The sequence below is a fragment of the Perca flavescens genome, chromosome 5 (genome assembly GCF_004354835.1).
Source record: "Perca flavescens isolate YP-PL-M2 chromosome 5, PFLA_1.0, whole genome shotgun sequence".
Lineage (NCBI taxonomy): Eukaryota > Metazoa > Chordata > Actinopteri > Perciformes > Percidae > Perca > Perca flavescens.
Window position 1 is genome coordinate 34613247 of NC_041335.1, and position 24066 is coordinate 34637312.

A 24066-nucleotide genomic window follows, 5' to 3' on the forward strand; every position below is an offset into this window, starting at 1 on the left:
TAGATGGAGTCAGGGCCTCTCTTTCATACATAGGAATGCACTGTGAAAGGAATCGATACGGCAGAATGTTCAGAGGTGTGTGTGTCTGTGTGTCTGTGTGTCTGTGTGTCTGTGTGTCTGTGTGTGTGTGTGTGTGTGTGTGTGTGTGTGTGTGTGTGTGTGTGTGTGTGTGTGTGTGTGTGTGTTCCTCCACTGATTTGGACTTTTGTTTTCATGTTGTGCACTCTCACTGAGTTACAAAGCGATGAGTTCAAGCAAAGTCACCCACACGCTCATTGCGAACCGTGTGTAACCGGCTGGAGGTGTTTAGTTGATGGATGTGGCCGGTGTATTGCAGTTCTGCCCTGGTGCTGTTAATAAAAAAAAAAAAAGAATGTTTGTACCGAATAATTTAGCGCAGCATTGAGTCTAAATTCCAAACCGCATCTAAAGAGGGAGAGGGCAAAGGGGCACAACCACCGATGATGTTGCTCTTTGTTTTGATGATGCCGAGCAGGTGTTTAACTTTATGAGAGCAGATGGGTCTATTATGCATGTCTGCCTTCCCTGCATGCTGCATAGTGCACGAGTCCCTGCCAGCATACCTGTGTTTTAATGTGTTTGTTTACTGGGCCCAGTGGCAGACGGTGTGGTGTCACATCTCGTTGTATCGTCGTGTTGTCCCTGCTGTCTCAGCAATTACTTTTATCGTGTCTGACGCTAGTTTTCCATTATTGCCTACCTCAAGAAAGAGAAAGGGATCAGCATGTCTCGATGTTCGCTCAGGTGCAGTCTGAAGGTGTGAAGCATACTGCCCCTACGAGCATACCATGAAATATTAAGGGTCGAATTCAACTTTTATGAAAAAGGACTTAAATGTATACAGGGAAGTAAAAAGGCACAACATGGGTGGATCAGATTGAGTGCCAGTTAGCACCATTTTGTCAGCACTAAAAGGCTTCTGGCAGTCAGCTCTAGAGCTGCAACGAATAATCGATTGGTTGTCAACTATTAAATCAATTGTTTTTGATAAACTATTTTGATAATCGATTAATTGATTGAAGTCATTTCTTATGAAGGAAAGTATAAAATAATCTGCTTCCAGCTTGTTAAATGTGAATCTTTTAGTCTCTTCTCTCCTCTGTGACAGTAAACTGAATATCTTTGAGTTGTGGACAAAACAAGACATTTGAGGACGTCATCTTGGACTTTTCTGACATTCTATAGCCCAAACAACTAATCCATTAATCGAGAAAACGATCAACGGATTAATTGACGATGAAAATAATCGTTAGTTGCAGCCCTAGTCAGCACATTGAAATATGCTGTGTCCAAATTAGCTGCATCAGTTACAAAAAGCTGTAAAATATATTTAATGTTCATAATTGGAAACTGTCTCAAAAAATGCTACATACTAGGGCGATTATGGAAAAAAATATAATTGCGATTATTTCGGTCAATATTGAAATCATAATAATTTAACACGATTACTCATTGACTTCTGGAAATATGTTGCAATTATTGAACTTAAAAAACAGTGGAAAAAGTTAAATAAATCAACAGTAAGAAAACACATACTGTGAGTTTACTTACAAAACGTATTGAGCCAAATAATTTTTCTCGATAATTCTGTTTTTGTGATCATTGGGCTCCGAAATCATAATCACGATTACATTTCGATTAATTGCACAGCCCTACTACATACTGCACTGAAAAGAGGAAAAAGATCAAGTTAAACAGGTATTCACACATTCATAATGGTATGTTACCAAATTGGACGCACATTCTATTAATCAAATTAATAATTGATTGATTCATTGACCACGTAATGAGCCATGTATATATACAGTATGGCATGCACTTTTTTTGCATATAATATGTATTTTGCTTCACAAATTCTGTGATTACTGTATGTGTAAATGTGATCCAGACTGTGACTAGCCAGCCAGATGAGAAACACCAGCAGATGTTTGTGGCTTGATGATTTGGGTGAAGTCATTTTTTTTTTTTTTTTTTTTTTTTTTTTTTAACAACCAAAACTCAAGTGTTCTCCAACGTTTTGAAAGCAAGACAACTTCAAATACCACCAATAAACATTTTTATTAAATGTGACTTTAATTCAAACCTCAACGCGAGCATTACTCTACAACATGTTGTTGGGACCTTTTTTTGAAAGGTAAAACATCCCAATTAATTTAACCAATGGCCAGAATGACTCGCGCATATTGACCTTGTTCAGTTAATTGTCTCATTAGACTTTCTTCTGTTCCACTCCCAGCTGACCAGAAATCAGTAACCTTTAAAGAGGTTATGCTTGTCACTTTGAGATATGGTCTTCCTCATGTCTCCTCTGCAGATGTTTACTTTCTTATATTGTTTCTGCAGATGTTTACTTTCTTATATTGTTTCTGCAGATGTTTACATGCGTGGCTTCTGTTTTACCTATTACCCAGACAGACTTTTACTACAAACAGCAGCCTCTTGGTGTGCTACAAACATGTATTATGGTCTGGCAGAAGTGACCTAACACTTGTGACCTAAAAGTGCAGAATTTTATTTTTTTTTTTTTTAAGCTGAACTATTTGCTGTGTACATATGAACCAATGACTTTCGTTCTGTCTCTCTTTGTTTCGGTCTCTGTCTTCACTGCTCACTCGTGTGTCTGTGGAGCTCATCTCCGTCATGTCTGGTTAGACTTGGAAATGAAAATATGAGCGTATTACTTTCTCTCTCAGTATTATTAGTATTCACACACATCTCAATCTTAATGTGTAGGTACATCCCATGCCCCTTATTTGATAGCTCCTCGACTCCTCGGCTGAACCGGGAGTAGTTCCGTCCCTCCTCGGTGAAGGCCGTCTCAAAGCTCTTATTTCTGCCCCGAGGAGCGAGCATCGAGGAGGGATCATCGAGGAGCTATAGGCGAGGATACACCAGAGCAGCCTTCCCTGGAGCCATGCAGCTGAAGGAGTTGCAAACTCCGCCCAAGCAGCTGACGATTTCATGTGACTCTTCAGAGGACAGGACGTCTCATCCCTCTAAGACAGACCAGCAACGGGACAATTTTAAAAAATTTCGCCTTCTTATTCATCACTAAATTCACTTCTGACAACGTTTTAGGCGAGAAATGAAGGGTTTAGATTTCGAATATAGGCATTCTTGCGAGAATTGATGCCGAATTGACAATTTGCTTCAAAGTTTTCAGAGTTGAGAAGCTCCACAGTCCTGCTCAGAGACCCCGCTGTAAGCTGGAGGTCTCTCAGACCACTTGTAAATAAGAGGCTTTTTATTTCGCTTTTATGTCTTTTTGGAGTGAAACTCCAAGCATGGACACACACACACACACACACACACACACACAGTCACACATACAAACACATGTCCACAGCGCAGCAGGCAGAGGCGGGGGAGAGAGAGATACCCGTTTCTCTTCGGGAGACTTGTTTCAATTATGACAAATATACTTTAATCATTAGATTTAGTATTTAGTTCATACTTTTTTTTTATTTATTTGTTTTCTGATTTTTAACGCTATAAAGACAGTTGCCGTGCTTGCATCACTCCCTTACCCCTCCTGTAGTCCCTATGGCCACTTGGCCAGTGCGAATGCAAATGGCAAAAAAAGCTTTCGGGGGAGAGTAGTTAGTAGATCTGCTTAGAAGTGGACTTTTCCTATAACTACGTTCCTGTAACTACTTGGTAGCGGCTTTAGATGCGAGGAAGGGAGACAGGTGGAGGCCTCGAGGAGGCAATTTAAGAAACATGAGATGCAGCTTGTGTAACTTACCTGATGGTAACCTGAGGGTGGGGGCACATCTTGCTGTGTTGTTCTTTCTGCTCTGCAGAGGGAGCCATTGCTCCACTTCAGATCCTGCAGCTTCCCAGGAGCCAAAACACACCTTCCTCCCTTCTTTATCACCTTTCCTTTGACAGATGTGACATCCACTTCATATTCACCTTACAGTCATTAATAATACCTTAAGGGAAGCATTCGTATGATTAAATACAAAATGAATTGCCTGTGTGTACATATCCTTTTAAATCCACACATATCCGTCTCTTGTATTGCACAGCCTGCGCCCCTGAGGGTAGAAATCAATGGAGATGAATTGCCTAACGAGGAAGTTTCTCTTTCACTGAGCTGCGCGCTTCTTCACAGTGATGAGATGCTGCAGTGAGTCTCCTGTGAACGGCTGAGGTAGCGTTCCTGATAGTCAGCAACGATTCTGGGCGGCAGCCAGAGTGCTCTGCTCACTCCTCGTGTGTGTGTGTGTGTGTGTGTGTGTGTGTGTGTGTGTGTGTGTGTGTGTGTGTGTGTGTGTGTGTGTGTGTGTGTGTGTGTGTGTGTGTGTGTGTGTGTGTGTGTGTGTGTGTGTGTGTGTGTGTGTGTGTTCTTGTTTAACTATATTCGTGGGGTCCAAAACCCGGGAGTCCAGTATACTTGTGTTCAGCTTTGTGGGGCCAAAATAATGGACCCCGCAAGTTTGAAGGGCTGTTTGAGGGTTAAGATTTGGGTTTAGGATTAGGGATAGAATTAGGTTATGGCTAGGTTAAGGGTTAGGCATTTAGTTGTGATGGTTAGGGTAAGGGGCTAGGGAATGCATTATGTCAATGACGGGTCCCCACAAAGATAGTGAAGTGTGTGTGTGTGTGTGTGTGTGTGTGTGTGTGTGTGTGTGTGTGTGTGTGTGTGTGTGTGTGTGCTTTCACAAAATACGCAGACAATGAGATTTTTGATAAATAATAATCAGTTATGTTGGTATAATAATATATAATATAATAATATATAAGTGGGTAAAGGCAAATAATAGAACAGTTACAACAGTCTGGCGTGTTCAAAAAAATGACATCACTGCAGCCGTTCAAACCAGGAAAAGACAACACTTGTGTCATATCAGGATATTACAATATCCAAAATTTAAGACGATATCTAGCCTCATATATCGATATAATATTGATATATTGCCCAGCCCTGCGGCCCTTTGCTGCGTGTCATCCCCCATCTCTCTCCCACCTTTCCTATCCATCCATTGTCACTCTTAAATAAAGAAAAAAAATGCCCCCAAAAAATAATCTTCAAAAAAAAACTTAGTCGAAAAAGAAATCTTAGTCGACAGAGACCAAAATGACCGATTTTGTCGAGTAATTGACTAAGAGGGGGCAGCCCTAGAAATGAGATGGGCCCTCAAACCAGGTGCTAAAATGAGTCGCTGTTCTGTTATTAGTAGGGCTGTCCTCGACTAAATAAGTTCTTAGTCGACTAATACTCATATGATTTAATCGACAGATCTGTGTGATCGTTGAGAATAGAAAAGCGTAATATGTTTTCCCCACAAAGAATCATGCAAAAGTACCACTTTAAATCTCGTTTTTACCAGAGATGTGCTCGTACGCTTCTTGGAAATAAGTAATTTAGCATGAATAAACATAAAAGAATCTCTAAGGAAATCGATTCAGTTTTTTTATTATTAATAAGAGTGGGAAGCCCTAGTTATTACTGTATGTGATGAGGCAGGCTACTCCCCCAGCTTTTCTAAAATAATCCACAGTCTGTGACGCATACATCCTTTTCTTCAATATGGGATTTCCTGTAGAAGAAGAGTCTGCATGATTTGTAGCTCCGTCCGTGCTCAACATTTCACTTATATATTACCCAAATGTTGATCATGGATATAGAGTGGAACGTTCTTCACGACATCATCATAATACCATTCCCCTGTATCTAATCCTGAAAAAAAAGTTGGATCACTCCGACATCACAGGGTGAAACAGACCCACCTAATAACAAGGTAGACGGTGTGGTGACATTACTCGGTCTCCCGTGTCTGAGTTATGACTGCGTAGCTGTCAGCGCAGGTCTTTCGTGCTCTCTAACTGAGAACTGACCTCCAGGGGGATTTCTCCGTGAGCCGTCTGGTTTTCACAGCTCGTCACGCGCTGCTGTCATCAAGTCAAACAGATGTGACCCGGTGTCTGCCGTAACACAGCCATGTGGCCAAAGTCCTGTGATGTTCAAATCTGTCAAGGCTGTTGTGACGCACATTTCACAGGAACAGATTTGATACACGAGACTAGATCTGCCAAGATGAAATAATAAGTTGTCAACTATTAAGTTAAAGCTTTAGTGCGTAACCTTTTGATATAAATAAATAAATAAATGAATGTGTGTGTGTCTGTGTGTTTGTTTGTTCCCGTGGCTCACAGAGTGTTTGTTTATGTCTGTTTATGCCTGGGTGTGTATTTGTGTATGTACTGTAAGTGTAGGTTTGTGTCTGTGTACGTAAGTCTCAGTTGGCGAGTGGGAGCCCGCGGTGTGGGACCGGGTGGGGTTCAGTTTTTTCAGATTGGGCCTTGATGACAGTCAGGGTTCTTTGTTGTGGTTTGAGGCCCCGGCTGGCCTGGGGCCCTCTGCTGTTTCCCTGCCCTCTTCTGCTGGCTGCCACGCTGCGAGTTAGACTAAAGACCGCTTCCAACCTTCAGCACAAACGCTACAGTTGTGAAGATAAAAGGTGGCGTTGCTATCTGAGGCCATAACAGCGTGCTGATTAGAAGATGAAAATGACATTTGTATGATAATTATCAGTGTGTGTGTTTTTTGTTTTTTTTTGCACTCTCCAGATTGTTCATATGAATCTCCTCTGGGCTCTTTTTTTTGTCTTTTGTACACTGCCTGTCTGAACACTCGTTCTCTGTATTCAGAAGCATATGGAGCCTGGTGATATTAAAGTGCTCATATTATGCTAATTTTCAGGTTCATAATTGTATTAAGAGGTTATATCAAAACAGGTTTACATGGTTTAATTTTCAAAAAACACCATATTTTTGTTGTACTGCACATTGCTGCAGCTCCTCTTTTCACCCTGTGTGTTGAGCTCTCTGTTTTAGCTACAGAGTGAGGCATCTCACTTCTGTTCCATCTTTGTTGGGAGTCGCACATGTGCAGTAGCTAGGTAAGGACTACTAGCCAGTCAGAAGCAGAGTATGAGGGCGTGCCCTGACAGTACCTGGGTAAGGACTACTAGCCAGTCAGAAGCAGAGTATGAGGGTGTGCCCTGACAGTACCTAGGTAAGGACTACTAGCCAGTCAGAAGCAGAGTATGAGGGCGTGCCACGCTAGCAGCTAGGCGAGCATTATAACATGCAGTGTTGGGGAGTAACGGAATACATGTAACGGCGTTACGTATTCAGAATACAAATTATGAGTAACTGTATTCCGTTAAAGTTACAATTTAAATAGTTGGTATTTAGAATACAGTTACATTGTTAAAATCAATGGATTACATGATGATACTTCTCTGTTTCACGAGTTTATTCACTCTGAATAAATTAAGGCAACTTAATGCATTTTCCAGAAGCCCCGATATGAAATAGAAAAAAATAGCTATTTGCGTGATCAGTCACAATGGAGTCGGAACCGGCACGACAGAGCCAGGGCAGCAATACGTTTCTATCTTGGAAATTCAAACAGCATTTCACATTAAAGAACGAACAGGGACAATTAAATACAGCTAACTGTGCCGTGCAGCCTCTGCTTGCCAGCAACCAACCTCCTTTCAGCTCCAAATTACTCCACCTCCAACCTGAAGAAGCATCTTAAAGGAAGTTATTTTTTTAATTAGCCAAGGGTAGTCGTCTGCTGGTCACCTTGCTATTTTAACATTGACGTGCGACTTTACATTCACCTAGGTGCTGATGTACTAGCTCCAGAGCCGTTTAAAGACTATAGCCCCGTTTGACATGCTAACTAACGTTAGCTAAAATTAGCTTGTGGTAGCTTAGACCGCGGTTAGATTTTTGTAGTATGCAGTTCGGGACTACCAATACAATAATCTATCTGCTTGTTCAGGTACACATTCAGTTGTAGTTGGAATAAAAAGAACACACCAGTATAGGCCTGTTTAGTAAGCTGGATGGGATGGCCGCATTCCTACACTTATAAAACGCAATTCAATGTGGAAGTAATCCTGAAGTAATCCAGTATTCAGAATACGTTACTCAGATTGAGTAACGTAACGGAATACGTTACAAATTACATTTGTGGGTATGTATTCTGTAACAAAATACATTTGGAAAGTATCCTTCCCAACACTGATAACGTGTGTTACAAAGTGACGCATGTTTGTCTCTGAAGTAAAGGCTGGACTACAATAGAGCTGTTTGGAGCGGTTTGTGAACAGTGTTTTCTGTTGGAGATGGTAAGTCCCTTTGGGGTGGACTTTGGTCTTTTTCACTTTGTAAACCTATAACATGCACAAAAAAGATATATAACACAATAAAGGAAAGGGAAAAAGCCAAAAGGCATAATATGAGCACTTTAAAGGATAATTATTACTAGAGTATTATTTTCATGGTTTTGTCTTTATTCCTATTGTTAATACTGACATTCAAATCACCATGTTAATTGCAGAAATTCATCCAAACTGTTTGATGTTAATATCAATCAGAGTTTACTAGGGTTGGGTACCGAAACGCAGTACCAATAGAGCACCGGTTCTGACGTAGACGGTAGTAATAAGACCGAATAAGAAGGAAAATTTAGGTTCCTTGTTTCGCTGCATGGGACGCTACGTTAACGCAGTGGTTAAAATGCTGACGTTAAGCGGTGTAAAGTGTGGCTGTGTTTCCCTGTAGAGGATTCCAACAGCGGGACCTAACGGTCTGACTGCAGCAGTCGGAAAAACAACACAGACGGTGCGTTCACTTGAAACTCGCCAGCCTTGTGGTGCATTTTAAGTTATTGTAAAATACCCTTTTCCCACCTGGTGGTTGTTTTTGTCGTTTACCAGCAATTTACTGGTGAAATAAGTAATTTTTATAAGTTATTGTTATTACATTATTAATCAATCATTTAATTTTGACTATATGGCCTTAGCAATAAACAAGCCGTTCTTTAATGTCGCCAACTGTCGTTTTGTGCTCCTTTTTTATATATTTTATATTATATACATTATAAATATATTATATATATATTTCGGTTCAGGCACTGTTTAGGCACCGGTTTAAAAATATCGATTTGGCACTGGTATCGGAAAAAACCCAAACGATACCCAACCCTAGAGTTTACAGAGCTACCTCCTGGTTCAACTGTGACTTTTGCCGTAGTTATGCACTACCAAATGATGTTGAAAACATTTTAGGTTAACTCACTTTTGGTTTCACCTCCAAATAAATTGGTTTAGATGATCTGGCTAAAAAGGTTGGATTGTTTACAACGTTTTTGATCATCTGAAAGCTAGTTCTTCTTGCACCTTCAGATTTGGCCTGTTGCGTTCCTAAAGTCAGGGGTTTTCCTGTCTCAGAATCTGCCTACGCACGGCAGTAAGCATGATCGCTCCGCCAACAGTAAACGCAGTGAGTCTGCGTTACCTAATTTGACAGAAATCTTTGCAGTTTCCTGTTATGTCTGACAATTTGATTAACAAGAATTATACTTGAGTAAATGAAACCCCAATTAAATAAACTGGTTTAAAAAAAAAAGTAATATTCATATTTAAATAAATCATCGGGAGAGTCTGGTACAGCCTGACTCTGGACGGTAAAACTGAGATTACCTCTCATATTTAAGGTTATGTTCTGCTTGTTCAACGGTTGTTTGGTGAATTGCTCTTCATCACATGTGGACAGGATTTTAATTGCAATTTTCTTTTTTTCTTATCATTTTTGTGCTGGTAATTTTCCTTTTAAAACCTTTTCTGGGGGATGCCAAAAATTCCTTTATGCAGGCAAAACCCTGTGTACAGTAGATATGGGCAAGGTGCCTAAGGTAAATGATGACTGACACGATAAGTATAAGTTGTGAAAACAGACATTACCTTTTAACATGTCTTACATTTGCAATGAACATATTTTTTTTTTTTTGTCTTTTTACTTTCATCTTCAGCTCATTACTTTCATCTTTTATTTTAATACATGCTTTGTATTTTATGCTCACTTCATTGCCCAAAACATCCCCAGTGGTCCACCTGATTTACCAATAACTCGTGCTTTTAAAAGATGAAAAATATGAATCTGTCTTACAATAAATATTTGTTTCTTTCCTCCCCTGCAAATCTACACCTATAACACTTATCTGTAATATCTCTTTGGCTTCTTGGTGAGTGACTCTCAGCCCCGACTCGGGCATGTTTCCTCCAGCTGATTAGGTGTAAGGACAGGACAGGAAGTGTTCCGTATTCCTCCACACATCCGTTCAGAAACAAGAAAAGCACCGGCGATTGTCTTGAAAGCAGTGCAGCCTATTACGCGTGTGTGTGTGTGTGTGTGTGTGTGTGTGTGTGTGTGTGTGTGTGTGTGTGTGTGTGTGTGTGTGTGTGTGTGTGTGTGTGTGTGTGTGTGTGTGTGTGTGTGTGTGTGTGTGTGTGTGTGTGTGTGTGTGTGTGTGTGTGTGTGTGCTGTAATTGCAATATAGCTATACAGTGAAACCGTAAGTATTTTTGCTGAAGGTTATCATACCGTCAGAATCTCATACCGGCATTGTGTGTGTGCGTTTGGGAGAAGGGATTGTATCCAAATGTTGTAATCTTTTCATAGAACAAGTGTTTCCTGTTGGTGTTCTATATAATCCTGTTTATAATATAATCCGGCTAATTAGCACATCTGGCCCCGTTGTAGTCAGTCCAAGCTGCTAATCCACCGTCCCATCAGTAGGTAATCACCATTAAACACAGCAAAAAAAAAAAAGCTGTTAGGCCTCCACGCTAACAACCGATCTCCTGTCTCTAAATACCTGCGCGTTCCTCGTCCTCGGTGGCTCCTGGCCAAGAAGCAACCATGCTCACGCAGTGTTTGAGCGAGTCGCATGCCTGCCTGCCTGCCTGCCAGTGTGCCCTGTCATTGAGATAATAGCTGTTTTCTGTCTGTTTTTGTTCAGCCTGTAGGCTTTTGTCCTAAGGTGTCAGTCTTTGTGTTGAACTGCAGGGGGAATTACCTGCAGCATGTCTTGCTTCAAGGAGCCGCTGCCGGTTTAAAGGAGAAACTAAAGAAAGACCAAATGGATCAAGTCACACTGGAATAATACTTTGTTGTCCTGTTGCTTGTTCATTCTTTAAAAAAGAAAAACAAAGTTGTCCACGTGTATCAATGTAAAAGAGAGAACAGCTGTGAGAAATAAACTGTACCACTTCATTAGAGGCTTGTTTTAACACAATTCGGTACGGTGTTCAAGATGTTTGAAGTCTTGTTAAGTGAATTTTTTCTTTAGTTCAGCGGCACGCCAGATCGACTTTCAGAGGAGCTTGACTGGATATGAATCTACACACAGTGAATTGTGAATCAAAGGCACACACACACACACACACACACACACACACACACACACACACACACACACACACACACACAGGTCCAAGAATGTTTTCTGAGCACCTATAACCCCACACTCCCTTTGTGCATTCACCTCAACTATTTCTCTTTCCACCCAAAGAGCAATAAATCTCTTCTCTTACTGTGTGTGTGTGTGTGTGGTGTGTGTGTGTGTGTGTGTGTGTGTGTGTGTGTGTGTGTGTGTGTGTGTGTTGGTGTCTGCCACAGATTAGCTGCATGATTTAAACTCTCGAGGGCGGAGGCTTTTCTTGGGGAAATGACCCGGCTTGCTACCGGCACCCCCGGCTCCTCTGAGGTGAAAGGGCTTTCACAGCTCCTTTTTGTTTTCTCTGTTTGCCTGTGTAAAAGAGATTGCACTTCAGAGAGATGGGAGTGCCATATGGGCATGTGAGTGGAGAGGGATGGCCCCAACCAGTCATGTCAAAGTGACTTGCCTCGAGACATTGTTGTTCTAAGACTTTCTTTTCTACGACTTTTTTTTATTTTATTGAGTGATGTTCTTCTTCCTCATGATGAACTCTTGAAATCATGCAGCATCCCTCTGAAATCCCCACTCCACCCTGCATTGGTGGTTGTGAATTGTGTGTGTGTGTGTGTGTGTGTGTGTGTGTGTGTGTGTGTGTGTGTGTGTGTGTGTGTGTGTGTGTGTGTGTGTGTGTGTTTTTAATTAATGTGCCTCTGCGTGAGCAGTGCACAATGTGATGCCGGTTTCCTGTTGAGTGGTCGGCTTGAGTGGTCTCACCCACGCCACAAGGAAGGACACACACACACACACACACACACGTGACACAACCGCTGCATCAGGTCCAGGATTAACGCGCCTAAAATGACACCAGGATGCATGTTGAGGTTTTGTTTTTTGCTCTTGCCGTGTATGTTGTGAAGAGCGAAGGCCGACTGGCAGTGTTCCCAGAGGACAGGAGCGGAACCATCAGCCAGTTTATGGCTGAACGTCACATGGAGTAAACTGTGGGATTCTCTTGTTTGGAGAACAGAGGAAACTGGCGACCAAACAGCTGGAACGATGGGGAAAGGAGACTGTCTTCGCCCTGGCATGGGCATTTGTTTTTCAAAGCCAGAAGATATTTCTTCATTTTAAAACAACTTTCTCATTTATTTATTTTTTGTGCCATCCAACTTTACACAACACTTAAAGGGGAAGTTGACCCGTCTTTTTGGGAGCCGATATTTTGGTTGGATATGGTAAGAATTGCCAGGAGAGACTTAAAATGAATATTTAAAAGGTTAAGCAATAAAAGATTGAAACAGTCTGTGACACTGGGGATCTGCGCTATGAAATATGGATTAGAATCTGCCAAATGTGACCCTGTGACCTACTAAACGTAGTACTTATGTTTCTTCCCAAATATCTGCGCCTGCTTTCAGTATCAGATTTTTTTTTAAAAACACAGTTTGTTTTAAAAAGAAAAAAGAATCTTTGTTTCCCAAGACAGAAATCTCCCTTGTTTTAATGTATCACACTTGGAGTTTTTCTCATGTTACTGCTTGATAACATCTCTGGGTGTTAATTTTCACTCTTGCCTCCAGCTGACACGGTTATAATTTCACCATTTATTATCGAGCCAGTAAAAAGAACAAAGCTCCCCACCCCTGCTATGCTTGTATGCTGCTGTGGTATTTGCTATTTATTTGTTTAAAAAAAAAAAGGGCGTAGGGGCTGCTACAGTAATCTCTCCCTCTTCCCCCCCCCCCTCTTCTTTTTCTTTTTTTAAAGTTCATTACCATCACCAGAGGCGCGTCGTAGGGGTTAATTTAGCGCCGAGTTGGGGGAGCGTCAGGGCGCACACACTGGACTAGTTGTGTCGATCACTCCCGCAGAGGCGATGCCCTTTTGTGGAGAGGTCTCTTGTCACACAGAGGACAGACGGCATTCACAGTCGGGACACAGGGACACAAAGAGAAGAACTGCATTTTAAAAGGCTCCATTCTTTTCCCCCGCAACCGCTGGGTGTTGACTGTGGGTGTTTTGAGAGGATCTTTGTTGCCCGGAGAAAAGTAAGAGAGGAAGAATACGCGCCGTGAACGGGCTGGGGGGGGATTTTATGGACAGGGTTACTACAGTACAGTTCAGGCGATGCTGTCAGCCACTCCACCTATGTTTGCGTCTGCCGGAGTCACGTTTTGGACGAGGAGCTGAACTTTTACGCGTTGTTTTACGCACTGAGTGCACGAGACGCTGGCGTAATGAAGTTTCTCTCCGCGGTACCTGCTTGGTGAGCGGTTTGAGTCGGATCATTAACTTCTTAAGAAGAAGTCATTTTGTGGATATCTGCCGAAAGGATGCCGGTTGATAAATTCGCAAACATGGAGGAAAAACTGTGGATATTGGAGGACCTCAATATGATGTACATCCGTCAGATTGCACTCAGTTTACAGGTAAAAAGTTAATTTCTACTTCCAGTGGACCATCATTTCTCCCTGACCCTCTGAACCCTCTGGTGCTCTGATTCGCGCAGTTGTCCCCAGATTTTACAATCTCAAGGCTGTGGGGTTTGTCAGTTGGAGAAGCGTGTGTGCTAATGTCTCGGACTGTTTTTACTTTCTTTTTCTTGCCTTGATTTGCAATCCATCTTGAAGACCTCAAGCTCACTGATAACTGACATCTTTCTTTCCTAAAGTACAGTGCATCACTGTGAGTCTGCAGCTGTGCCTCTCAGCGCGTTGCAAAGTTTACAGAGGGGCTGGTTGGAGACTGAGAAGTCAAGCTGACACTGGTGTGCTCTCCCCCGTTACAGATGGCAGATCTTACCCTGACAGCCAACTGAAAACAACGCAGCATGCCATCCATCTCTCCCTCTGTGCCTAACCTTCCAATTGGGGTTCACACTCAGTCCACAGCTGCACATATGGGCCTCATAAGTCCCCTGTGTGTGTGTGTGTGTGTGTGTGTGTGTGTGTGTGTGTGTGTGTGTGTGTGTGTGTGTGTGTGTGTGTGTGTGTGTGTGTGTGTGTGTGTGTGTGTGTGTGTGTGTGTGTGTGTGCGCGCGCGCGCACTAGTATTGTGTTCTAAGAAAGACAGAAGGGAGTCGTTCCATAAAGAGCTGCAACGATTAATCGATTAGTTGTCAATTAATCTGCAACTATTTTGATCATCAATGGATCGCTTTGAGTCACTTTTTGATGGGAAAAAAAAGAAATTCTCTGATTCCGGTTTCCTAAATGTGTGAATGTTTTCTAGTTTCTTCTCTCCTCTGTGACCATAAACTGAATATCTTTGAGTTGTGGACCAAAACGAGACATTTGAGGACGTCATCTTGGGCTCTGGGGGAACACTGATTTAACATTTTTCTGGCATTTCATCGAGAAAATTTTCCACAGATTAATTGACAATTCCATACAGCATGACAAATGTTAATCATTAATGCAGTATCTATCGCACAATCTATTCCTGTAGCAGTTTCAGAGGAAATACGGTAAAGAATGTGTCTAATCCATCTTTAAGAGTTGAAAGGAAGAGGAGATGCATTGGAAAGGTTACAAGAATTTTGAAAGGAAATTCTAATATACTTTTTTTTTTCTGGCCCCATAATCTGGAAAGGCTGTGCCGCAGCTGTTTAGAGGTGTTTCTTTCTCACTGTTTCCCCCGAATTCTCATCCAAAAAGCCTTCAGCTGTGTGACACAAGGGCTGCGTGAGAGGTGATATCACTCGCTGGTTGTACCTGCTGGCAGTTTGGCATTGTTTTCATGCGCGGGGGTGTTTCTTTGTTTATCTACCTGTGCCAAATGCCACAGAGCGTGCCAGGGGTCTGCTGCTTTTTATCACATAAGAGGAGATACGTGGCTATGGTACAAACACACAGTCCTATAGAGCTGCAACTAACCTTTGTTTTCATTGTCGATTAATCTGTTGATTATTTCCTCGATGAATCGGTTAGTTGTTTCGGTCTATAAAATGGCAGAAAACTGTGAAAAATGTCGATCGGCGTTTCCCAAAGCCCAAGACGACGTCCTCAAATGGCTTGTGTTGTCCACAAGTCAAAGATATTCAGTTTACTGTCCCAGAGGAGAGAAGAGACTAGAAGATATTCACATTTAACAAGCTGGAATCAGATATGATTGGCTAAGACAGATGGCTAACCGGACTGCTCCTTATTAAATTCTAAAAATATTCGGTAACACTTCACTTGAAGATATCTGCATAAGAGTGACATGGCACTGTCATGAACACATGACAGTGCCATGTCACAGTCACGACACATGAACCCTAACCCTTACTCTAGCCTTAAACATAACCATAACTTGTCATGACAAAAACCGAATGACAAAAGAAGCGTTATGTCCTAAACGTTTATGACTCGTTTATAACGCTTACGACACGTTCATGACAGTGTCATGTCACTCTTGTGTAGATACCTTCAAGTAAAGTGTAACCAAATATTCACATGAAACCGTTCTCAGAGGATTTCTATGAATAAATAGTTAACTAATCGATTCGTCTTTGGAGCTCTGTAGTCTTGCCAGCTTCAGCTTGGGTGAAGCCCGTTCTCTTTCAGGGACCTTATGGTTCCCTAACTGTTGGTCTGTCATTACACTTCAGAGACACAGGTTTTCCTGAGGCTTTTATTGCGCCTGTAGCCTGCTATCACAAGGTCTTTTTACCAACAAGTTGATCGGCACGAAGTAGCTTATTAGTTCCTGTCACAGGGCCTCCTTTGATGAAGACACTTTGTTTACAGCTCGGACATAGACTGGGAAAGTGCTACTTTGTCTGAATATTGAATCAGGGGCATTATGGTGGAATGTAGACAAGTTGTTTGTGCATTTAGTTGACTCAGTTCCAGTTGCATTTCCGTAAATGCAATTTCTAGGGGAGGAATGTACAATAACAAGAGGATTTAGACATGTGTGAAAACTCATCCTTCCCAGGGAGTTCAGAGGTCAGGGTGTGGCTGCAGAGAAGCATTACTCTGCAATAACCAGTGAGAATTTCAGTAAAGCTGCAAAGATGATTGATTAGTTGTCAACTATTAAATGAATCGTCAACTAATTTGATAAATGGTTTACAGGTTTGAGTCATTATTTTTATTTTTTTTTACAAAAACTCTGATTCCGGCTTCTTAAATGTGAATATTTTCTATTTTCTTCTTTCCTCTGTGACAGTAGGCGGAATACATATTTTACATTTGAGGATGTCTTCATGGACTTCGGGAAACACTGATCGACATTTTTCACCATTTTAGAGACCTAACAACTAATCCAATAACCAAGAAAATAATCAACAGATTAATCGACTGTGAAAATGATTGTTAGCTGCAGCCCTAAATTTCAGATAGTTGCATAGAAAGTCGTGCTCGTCTTCAACTCACATGAGTATGTTTTGCTGGTAAACACTCACTTGTTTGCTCACTCAGTCAGTCACTCTCTCTTCCCTCCCTCTTCCCTCCCACCATGTCTCCTGTGCCTGTGGGGGGGTTATGAGACAGGGATTCTTTGTATGCGGCCGAGCTGCACGGCCCACAGTCTAACTGTAATTTCAGCTAGCTGTGGATGTGCTTTGCTCCAGGGTCTTTCATAAATATCCTGCTGGGTCTTCACGACTTGCAATTATTACACGGTAAACCCTTTTCTCCTCCTCTTTGTTTTTTCCCCTGCGGCAACATATATGTGAAAGCCACTCCCACCCCATGCACACACAAATACTGTACACACATACATTGACGACATATAGGCCTACAGAAGACAACACATTCTCATGAATGGGTTTCGTAAGTTCAGGGGTCTTTACAGTTAAATGTATCCGACAAAAGGTGACAGTGAGCCGGGTTCCAGTCACCAGTGGCGTAGTCTGCGTGATACGCAGGTATACGCAGTATACCCACTAAGAAAGCTCCAGGATTTCTATATACCCACTTAAACGTATTAACAGTATATTTTTTTTTTTATATTTCTTACTGTCCTTTCTGTTTTTATTCTCATATGTTAAGTGAGTGTTAAACTTGGAGAGCAAAGATTAACCAAAGTCAAATTCCTTGTTTGTTTGCGCAAACCTGGCCAATAAAGCTGATTCTGAAAAATGCCCAATGACACGCAACAACATACTTTCTGTTGTATTTTTGATATATTTTGAATTGTCATCTGTGTTTTTCTTCTTCGCATAGGCTAAGTAAAAGTATTTCCACCGTAAATTGGTGCATGCATGCTCAAAATAACCCTGATAACTATGATAGTGTGGGGTCTTTCTGTGTGTGTTTTTCACTATGATAGTGTGGGGTCTTTATTAAAACATATTTCCCTCCCCCCCCCCCCCCCCCCAAAGGCAGATTCTGGCCCATAAATATATATAGGCCAATATATAGTATACCCATTACAGTACATTAGACTAACCACTGCCAGTCACTGTGAGGTGCCGGTCATTTCAAAGGCCGTTGTAGTTGAGTTTAGCCGACAAAAGGTTAACGTCACGTGGCGACGTCCGTTACGTTTAAGCACCTAAAGGAATAGAAAAAAGATTGTGGTTTAGGTTAAAACACCGGACCCCTTCAGTAGTACCACCGGGACACGAAAAGTGTTTCCTGGGTGAAAGTCATGTGTTTTCCCCTCAACTTCTTCCGGGACACGAACTCCTCTCCCTCTGCTTAAAAGCCCTTTGTTTAATGACCCACCCATCCACCCTACGCGGACCAGAGCGCTCTTATACCATATATATATGCCCGCTGACCATGTCAACAGATAGGATTGTCTGAGTGAGAAAGTGAGCACATCATGCATGTCCTGAGGTTCCAGCATTCCTCGGGCTTGTATAATTGCTGTGTCAGGAGGGGAGAGAGAGCAGCCATTGTGTCCATTTGCGAGCTCAGTAGGAAGACTCTGTTATGCTCTTCAGGTTTTAACAAGTCTGTTATAATAGGAATGGCAGCATTCTTGGCTCCAGCGCACTGTTTTCTTCTGTCTGTCCCTCTCTTATGAGGCTCGTAAGATGGTCGCTGTAGTGTTTTCATCTTTTAAAGTCGTATGCAAAGCGTACAAAACATTTTGACCTCAGGTCCCCCCCAGAGTCCCCTCAGAGGAGACGGTGGCGGATGGGAAACGGGAAATGCTCTTGCCATTAATAGACACATACACACCATTTCCTGTCATCACAGACCCGGATACACCGTTTTTTTTTTTTTTTTTTTTTTTTTTTTTATTTGCTTTGTTTTTATGTCCTGTTTTATTCTTCTATCCTGGTTCTCAGGCTGTGTCCCCCTTCGTCCTGTCCCCTTCTCCACATTGGTAGCCCGAGGGCCGTAGATGGACACTTTCTCCCTGGTCTAATTTTAGCCTGCAGACCGGCCTTAAATACACGGATGGTGGCTTTGCCAAAGTTACATGTGGATATTTGTTAAAGGGCTTCTGAGGTCATTCATTTTTGCGCAAGTTATAGAAGCAGGATTTGGGTTGTGTTAATTCTGTCAGTCATTGTTTGTGAAAGTCATTTCGTGTGTGTGTGTGTGTGTGTGTGTGTGTGTGTGTGTGTGTGTGTGTGTGTGTGTGTGTGTGTGTGTGTGTGTGTGTGTGTGTGTGTGTGTGTGTGTGTGTGTGTGTGTGTGTGCGTGCGTGTTGATGTCACTGGGTCAGGGTGGCCCTGTTCTACTCAGAAGGGATGCAGCCTCGGGCATTAAGCTGCTAAAGCTCTACTCATCATACCAATGATGTCATCTAGGGCTGCACAATTAATCACAAATGTTATCAAAATGGCAATATGGGCTAGTTAGTGCCATATCCAAATCGCATGGGGGTTGGCGTGATATTTGTTTAAACATCTTTGTTTGGTATAGATCATCGCAAAAAGAAATCGCACCATAATCATTTACATTTTTATTTTTTATTTTAATATTTTTCAATGAAAATGAGTGATACAAAAATGATCATTGCCCTCAATATCATGAGTCCTATCACAATCGCTATATCAGTCAAAATAATCACAGTTTTTCCTCATATCGTGCAGCCCTTATATCATCTGTAGATTAAAGAGATCCCTTTTTAGGGTTCTGCTTGCGATTAAATTTTTTAATTACTTTTTGTTTTTCAATTAATTTATTGAAAGCATTTGACATTGACATGTTTTAATTATGTAAAGACATGTTCAAGGAGTTCAGATAGAGCCTGTATCAGGGCCATATTTAATTCAGTGTATTATATGTCACTATTTCTGGTAGCCTACTGTACTTAAATGGCCAGTATGTACTTTATGTTCTTTATTCATTGAAGCCTCTATGTTTACAGGCTTGTGGTGATGCGCAATGTGCTACAGGCGCCCAAAAAAAATCTACGTTTAGTACTGCCAATTTGTTTTGTTTTGTCATGGTTCATGTGTGCAATAAACATTACGCTTCGTGAGAAAAAAATCGTGGCAGAGAATCGTGATATCAATTCTAAGCTAAAAAATCACGCAGGCCTATTTCGGATGTTGTATTCGTTGAGGTATTAGGACCCAGAACTGACCCATCACTATGTGTTAAACCTGTGGAAAACGCCAACTGGGAAGTGTAGCTAGATTAGCAATTGTGGTTAGAAAGTTCCCAAATGAAGAGCAACACTGAAATAGTCCAAAGTTCACTATTTGAGTCTTTTTTTTAATTAACTTCCCTTGTATCAATCCAAAGCATTCTGAAGTGTTCGGTGAACATTTCCTGTAATGCGTTTTGATCCTCCCAGGATATTCTAGTAATCGGGCTGATAAATTACAACTTTCATTTTGATATGGAAGTCGTTTAGCAAATCTACAAATTAAGTTTGTTGCTGCCTCACCCGGTGGACTCATGTTTGACCTCTCACACGCTCCCAAACCCTAAACTTAGCCGTGGCCGTGCCTCGGATAGTTCTGCGCATTCTGGACACCACAGGCGGGGCGTTAAATATCCATTGGCTGGGATTCATGCAGCCTCTCTCTGTCTGATCGGTTTGATTGAGTGGGACTTATCAGAAATTAGTCCGTCCACACAGATCAATGCAGCCTCTGTCTCTGTTTCAATCATTTCCATACGATTCAGTTTGTTCCCTTGCACATATTTCTCGGCTTGTGTCTGAAAACTGTGGCTGATTTACAATTTCCGTACTGTATATAAAGTGTCAGTCCTGGTAACAGATATTTGACCCCACAGACCCCCACATGCTTTCTAAATGTAGGAGGTCCAGGAGGGCAGAGGCCAGATTGGGAGCAGTTAATCCCTGCCTGTTGGGGGACAGTAAGCCAGTAGATAGGCTGATGAATCTCAACCTGGATAATACATTTGTAGTAGGAGCAAAGGTTAATCTTCTGTATAATGGGACAGCTTCAAATCCCCTGCTTTACCTGGGCATAGACGTGTAGTTGCATTTAATTCCATTTGTAATATTTTAATCCTGTTTTTTTTCTATTGTTGTCGTTCTCAGTTTTGTTCTCACCATTCATTTGTTCAATCTTTTATCGTGTTTTCTGCCCTGTGATGAAGTCAAACTTATAGCTTTGAAGTCTGTGTCACTACTGTATATACTTCCATGAAGAAGCAGTCAGCAGTTAAAGTGTGTGTGTGTGTGTGTGTGTGTGTGTGTGTGTGTGTGCGCATATCTGTAGGTAAGTGTGTGTGTGTGTGTGTGTTTGCGTGTGTGAGTATCTGTAGGTGTGTGTTTTTGCGTGTGAGTATCTGTAAGTAAGTGTGTGTGTGTGTGTGTGTGTGTTTGCGTGTGTGAGTATCTGTAGGTACGTGTGTGTGTGTTTGCGTGTGTGAGTATCTGTAGGTACGTGTGTGAGTATCTGTAGGTGTGTGTGTTTGCGTGTGTGAGTATCTGTAGGTACGTGTGTGTGTGTGTGTGTGTGTGTGTTTGCGTGTGTGAGTATCTGTAGGTACGTGTGTGTGTGTGTGTGTGTGTGTGTGTGTGTGTGTGTGTGTGTGTGTGTGTGTGTGTGTTTGCGTGTGTGAGTATCTGTAGTGTGTGTGTGTGTGTGTGTGTGTGTTGGTTCAGCTGTGAGGTTATTTAGGTAGCCTAAGTTACACCAGACCTGCTTGCTTCAGTGCAGGGGCTGCTAAGGCTAACAGGCTCTCCTGCGGTACAGGATACACAGTCCCATCTGAGCCAAGACACATTCCTCCACAACGGACCACTTCATCGCACACCGCTAACCTGCCCAGCTCGTCTGTGTGCTCATGAGATTGTGTGCGAGTAAATATTTAGCAAAAAGTAATAAGCCAACACTGTAAGCTATATAATCAAGCCGAGTGCTTTGATTAAATCAGGGACATTAGGTTTATCACTGTGGATTTCACTGTAAATGTGAGTTTTTTATTGGGCCTTTAGTTTTTTTTTTTTTAATTAGATGGAAGAGTTTCCTACAGTATTGCTAGAGCCTCAGCATAATGGGGAAAAAAAGCCTGGTTTATTCACTTGTAAGTGTTATGTACATGGGGATTAGGCTTCACAACTAAAATCAACTACTTCTTCGTTTTTTAAACAAATATCTTTTGCTGGTGTGTACACCTTGAGTCCACACTACTCCGCCGTTTCCGAGCCCCTGAAACTGAGACGTTTGGAAACACTGCCACCCCCTTTTGAATAGGGCTGGGCAATATATCGATATCGTATCGTTATCGTGATATGAGACTACATATCGTCTCAGATTTTGGATATTGTGATATGACATAAGTGTAGTCTATTCCTGGTTTTAAAGGCTGCATTACAGTAAAGTGATGTACTTTTCTGAACTTACCAGACTGTTCTAGCTGTTCTGTTATTTGCTTTTTCCCCACTTTGACATTATGTCCACGTTACTGATGATTATTTATCTCAAATCTAAGTGTGAAGGTATTTTGTTAGTGCACCAACTGTCAACCTTAGAATATCGCCGCAATATTGATATTGAGGTATTTGGTCAAGTATATCGTGATATCTGATTTTCTCCCTATCGCCCAGCCCTACTTTTGAGTTTGAAAACTCCGGGGTTACCTTGTAGTCTCAACAGGCAGAAACGGAGACCCTTGGAAACGACGACGCACGTCTGTCAGTCTTATCGGTTAGGCAGGCTTACGTACCTTTCAGTCACAGTTCCACCTCGTTGTTTAAAGCAAATGATTCCCTGCTCTTACTTCACACCATTGTTGTTAATTCTACAAAGTATTTTCTGGATTTAAAACGTCTACGTCCATGATTTTCGACCGCAGAGTAACGTCCGACAATCTGCTTCCTGTTTACACCGGCGCGCACATGCCCAGTGTATGCAGATAGTCGCGTGATATGCGTTGTCAGACGCATTGAATGGACGGAGATTAGTTCTGCTAGTGGAGCTAAAACGATTGTGTGGAAGGAGATTGTTTTAGTTTCAAAACGCTGTTTGAAAATGAAGACGTAGAAGTGTGGATGTAGCCTAAAGCTACATGAACGAATATGAACAAATAGATCTTCATTGTCATTGTTATAAGAACAGTTTTGCCGCTCTTCAGAATTGGCAATATTAAACACAAAGTAGCAGCCAAAACTTGCCTCTGCATCTGGGCGCGCACCCATCTCGGACTCAGACTTACGTCGACACTACTACGTTTCATTTTTTAGTCTGTTTGCTGTGTGTGTGCGTGGTGTTATTTGGAAGTGTGTCTTAGGCATCTGTATCACGGATAGTAAACAGTGGGTTCCAGTTCTTCCAGTGCTGTATGCCAAAAGCAGGGTGTGTGTGTGTGTGTGTGTGTGTGTGTGTGTGTGTGTGTGTGTGTGTGTGTGTGTGTGTGTGTGTGTGTGTGTGTGTGTGTGTGTGTGTGTGTGTGTGTGTGTGTGTGTGTGTGTGTGTGTGTGTGTGTGTGTGTGTGTGTGTGTGTGTGTGTGTGTGTGTGCGCGTGCGCGTGCGTGAGGTAGAGGAGAAAGGGAGCTTTGTGCAGCATCTCACACACACACCCATCGCTCCCTACCAAGCCCTCCTCTCCTTCTTGGAACTGAACATCTAGCTCCTAACCCTCGGGCTTCTCTATACAAGCCTTCCCCCGTCTCTCCTGCCAGCCTCAGGTCTGCTCACTTCAAACCATCTGGCTCCCCACCTCACCCCCAACACCCCCCCCTCCTTCTGCCTCCGTCCTCACCGCAGCCGTCGCCTATGCAGTAGGTTTAGGTGGAGCAGTACAGGTCTGAATGGGCACTGTGTGCGTGTGAGCAGGAACCAGTTAGATGCCGAGGCCTGAGCCCAGCTTCCTTTGAACAACAGCATGCACGAGCCAGGGGAGGGAGAAGGAGAAAACACTGAGAGGTGCTGTTATTAGAAGACCGACCGGACTCCCTGCACCTTCCCAGTCTGTTTCTTCTTTTGTCATTCACTTCCCTTTCCGCGCTATCTCCGCCTGGATCCATTTGATAATTTCCCCTCCCGCTGTTCTCCTGTCTCTCTGCTTCTATCTCCGCTTCCAGCCCCTTATTCCCGCGCTCTTTTTATCTCACCCTTCAGCATCCCCTTTTTCTTTAATCCTCCTGCTCCACTCTTTTGGCTTTCACCTGGGCACGTACAAAGACACTGTGGCTTTAGCAGTTAAAGGATTATTTTTTTTTTTTGCAGCTGCAAAGAAAATTGGAGTCACTTAAGCTGTTTGAATTGAGAGTACTGCAGGCATTATTCAAAGCAGCACTGATTGGATTTAAAGCTCTGTTTGACTTATCGTGTCAACAGCTCAGAAGTTACAGTTTTTCAAGTGGCGATATTAAAAATGCTGTATCGCTTTGTAATGCATGTTACGAAGGAACGTCTCAACATGCTGTGGAGATGCAGCCGGCGGCACAGGCTGTTAAATCAGATGGTTGTCTTTGAAAAT

At 42.2% G+C, this 24066-nt stretch overlaps 1 protein-coding gene across 4 annotated transcripts in view; it reads left to right on the forward strand.

Annotated features, from left to right (window-relative positions):
• The window catches only part of rtkna (rhotekin a), a 93731-nt gene that overhangs the window by 13272 nt on the left and 56393 nt on the right, over positions 1-24066 (forward strand). The window contains exon 1 of one of the 4 annotated variants that reach the window (XM_028577955.1): positions 13074-13698. The exons of the other annotated variants lie outside the window; for them this stretch is intronic. Coding sequence (XP_028433756.1) covers positions 13603-13698 — 96 coding nt within the window. The 5' untranslated portion in view covers positions 13074-13602. Of the gene's footprint in view, positions 1-13073; positions 13699-24066 lie in introns of those variants that run through there. 4 annotated transcript variants of the gene reach the window in all.